The sequence below is a fragment of the Vollenhovia emeryi genome, unplaced genomic scaffold, assembly GCF_000949405.1.
Source record: "Vollenhovia emeryi isolate VEMERY1.0 unplaced genomic scaffold, V.emery_V1.0 DF943441.1, whole genome shotgun sequence".
In the NCBI taxonomy this organism is placed as follows: domain Eukaryota; kingdom Metazoa; phylum Arthropoda; class Insecta; order Hymenoptera; family Formicidae; genus Vollenhovia; species Vollenhovia emeryi.
The window spans coordinates 1-3039 of NW_011962925.1; the positions used below are offsets into that span (position 1 = coordinate 1).

The 3039-nt window shown below is 43.3% G+C and overlaps 2 protein-coding genes across 2 annotated transcripts; both read right to left on the bottom strand.

Annotated features, from left to right (window-relative positions):
- Positions 1 to 293: 293 nt before the first annotated feature.
- Positions 294 to 1154, bottom strand: LOC105565725 (matrix metalloproteinase-15-like). Its single transcript, XM_012019154.1, has one exon. The coding sequence runs from the start codon at positions 1152 to 1154 to the stop codon at positions 294 to 296; it is 861 nt and encodes a 286-aa protein (XP_011874544.1).
- A 212-nt stretch (positions 1155 to 1366) lies between these two features.
- On the bottom strand, positions 1367 to 1894 carry LOC105565733 (stromelysin-2-like). Its single transcript, XM_012019166.1, has one exon. It carries the CDS (start codon positions 1892 to 1894, stop codon positions 1367 to 1369), a length of 528 nt encoding a protein of 175 aa, XP_011874556.1.
- Between the last annotated feature and the right edge of the window lie 1145 nt (positions 1895 to 3039).

The window sequence follows — 3039 nt, forward strand, 5'->3', positions numbered from 1 at the left end:
TGCCGCCTTCTACGCTCTCATTCGCTCAGACATTAAAATTAATTTCTCGATAACTATTGCGAATTTTGCAAAATGGTATAGGACTTTTCTATTCAGTTTGCCCCGGTCTATCTACCATCTACGGGACATACGAGTATTAGGACACACCCTGTATATTTGTAATAAGGGTATAGTCAAAAGTTGATGTATATTTATTTTTATTCATTTAACAGTCTCTTAGAATAGATATACATATATTCGAATATATGTGTAATAAGGGTATAGTCAGGTATGTGTTTGTTTTTTTCATTGTGTTAAGAATCTGAATCGTCGTTGTCGTCATCGATGTTGTTGCTGTTGTTGTTTGTTCGCGTGAGTCGATATAGGAGATCGCGCAATTGTTGAAACAGTTCGTCTCGCGGGCAAACAACGTTAACGATTCGTAGATCGAATGTACCTGCCGTTAGTACAGTTTTCGTAAACTCGTTGAATTTGTAAAATTGTCGTCGAGTTGTGAAATACAGATTACCGTCGAGGTATCTGAAGACTGACGTCACTCCGTTTGGTATGCCAGGAAAAGTCGACTCAATGGTGTGAAACCTGCTAATGCTGTCGGAGCAGTCGTCTATCTCACCGACGATATATCTATTGTATAACACGTAAGACTTTCCTTTGTTAGTGTTCACGGCAGCGTCTATTTTTGCATCCATAGGAATTCCAAAGTCTTTGAGAGTTCTCGGCCAAGTTGGTACTAGCGTGAAGTCTGGGTAGTTCACTTTATAGATTCTATCGTCAACGAATAGAATCAAGTGATCGTATGGAGTTTGATACGCGGCTGAAATGCACGTGAAGTTTGAATGAATGAATGGCATGTAGTGTGAAAGCAGCAGAGGTTCTCTGTAGGTCTTTCCATCTATGTCAATCATCCATATGTGTTTTCCGTACGCTACGTACATTCGTTGTTCCAACAGTAATATCACATCAACACGTTTCAAGGCGCACAGATCCGGTGGAACGCTTGGTGTTGGCTGCGGTGGCGGTGGTGGTGGTGGCGGTCTGGGAGTCGTTTTCGGTAACACGTCGGTATCCGTAGCGCCGTATAGATTTTGTATGTTTATAATGTCCTCGGTGTTTAGTGTGACAGGAAAAGTACTGTCAGGTATGAATGAATACATTATCGAGTAGTGTCGTGGCTATGATCTAACCCTAACGAATGACCGATTTCATGAGTCAACACGTACAGCAAATTATATTTGTTCTGTGGACCCACATCGAGATATATATGCCACTGTTCCATCCTGTCGACGTGAACCTCCGACGTGAAATCCGACGCTCCATTGGGATAGATCGCGTGAGCCAACGTGCCGCCGGGACCGTCCAAAACGCTCTAGCACAATTCACCGTTTCGACGATAGAGGAACATATGATGGCCTTCGCGCAACGATATCAGAATATTTGGGTTTTCAACAGCACGTTCAAATGTTAGCGACGAATGTTTCTGCCACAAATCGAACGCTGCCTGTGTTGTATCCAAGAGCGCTCTGTTGGCCAAGTGAAAATTCCACGTTATGTGTCGTTTCGGCCACTTAGGTATAACTTTGCCCTCTCCGAAATTCAATATGTCACGTAGACCGCATCGCTTACTCATCAGGCTTAGAGTTGCGTTGTCCACTTTACCAGTAACAGGTAATCTGTAGTATTCTTGAAAGAGATTGATAGCGTGTCGAAGAACCAGCTGATCTTCACTGGTGGCAAACGTATCCATCTTCTCGTTCAAAAAACCGTATTTCTGCAGATACTGTATCGCCACTTCATTGTTGTTGTTGATGACTTTACACTCAGCGACAATATACACCCATATAAGCATCGTAGCTACTGTACAGGTAATTATGATGCGTGCGAACATTGTGGTCATTGTGAAGAACCGGTGCAAACTCGAATGATGAAATGCACTTGCCTCGCGGTGTAAACTCGAATAATGAAATGCGCATCTCGAGATGCCCTTTTATTAGGTTAGGGTTGGGTTAGTATTAGGGTTAGTGGGCGTTGGTCTATGACGATGAAAGCGTTATCCTTTCGAGTAGACGTTGACGTTATATACATATATATATCTGTTCGATGAGACTGTGGCGATAAAGGGGTGCATATCGCAGGAAATTCTTCAATTTTTTCAAAGATTAAAAATAATACTTTAATTTTATGAGATCGAAGAGGATAGGAATAAAGAAAGGATAAAAAATGATTTTGAACAAATATATATTTTTTTCGTGATATGTACATTACATTTTATAGCACATTTGTACTAAACAAAGAGCAGTATGCTGCAGAGAATGCATCGAGTTTAATTTCTTCTTATAATCTCTGATTCAAAGTTCATTCTTACGCGGTCTCGCGCTTTGAGACCATCCTCCTTGTCCAAATATGTCTCAATGCATTCTCTACAGCATACTGCTCTTTTGGCGTGCAGTAGTTCTATGTTGCATCGAATGCAGCAAATAGTTTCCTCCCACGACACATTGTACAATCGTGAGGTCAATGCATGATACCGAGTTTTTTCAATATAGGAGTTTATCCCCCTAATCGGTCGTGCATGATAACATTGCTGACACATTTTGTGCCATGGGAAGTATCGAGACACCAAAATCGGATCGCTGGATATTTGCATGAGACAGGTGCTCTCCAACAGCAAATAATATACGTCCGCGTGATCCTGCGGTCTCACGCCATCGATGGGACCCTCAGTTGCCGGATCGATTGATGGAGTCGGAGGTCTCATTTTTCTATAAATACTTTTATTTATTTTGGCTTTCAGGCTTTCGCGGCTGTTGTCTTCTTTAGTCTTCATGGCTTCCGGATGGTTGCCGCGTCCGTTTGCAGTGTAGTGCCGACGCGACGTTTCGCAGGCGTTGCAGTCTGCTTCATCAGGGCTGGGAGACTCTGATACTGAGCTCCCTCGCGTTGCGCTCGTCCTTTTATACTCGTTCTTGTGGGAAGGGAGGGGGTAGTCAGGGGGAGGGGCGTGGTCAGAGGGAGGGGGGCTCAGCCAATCCGGCTGACGGT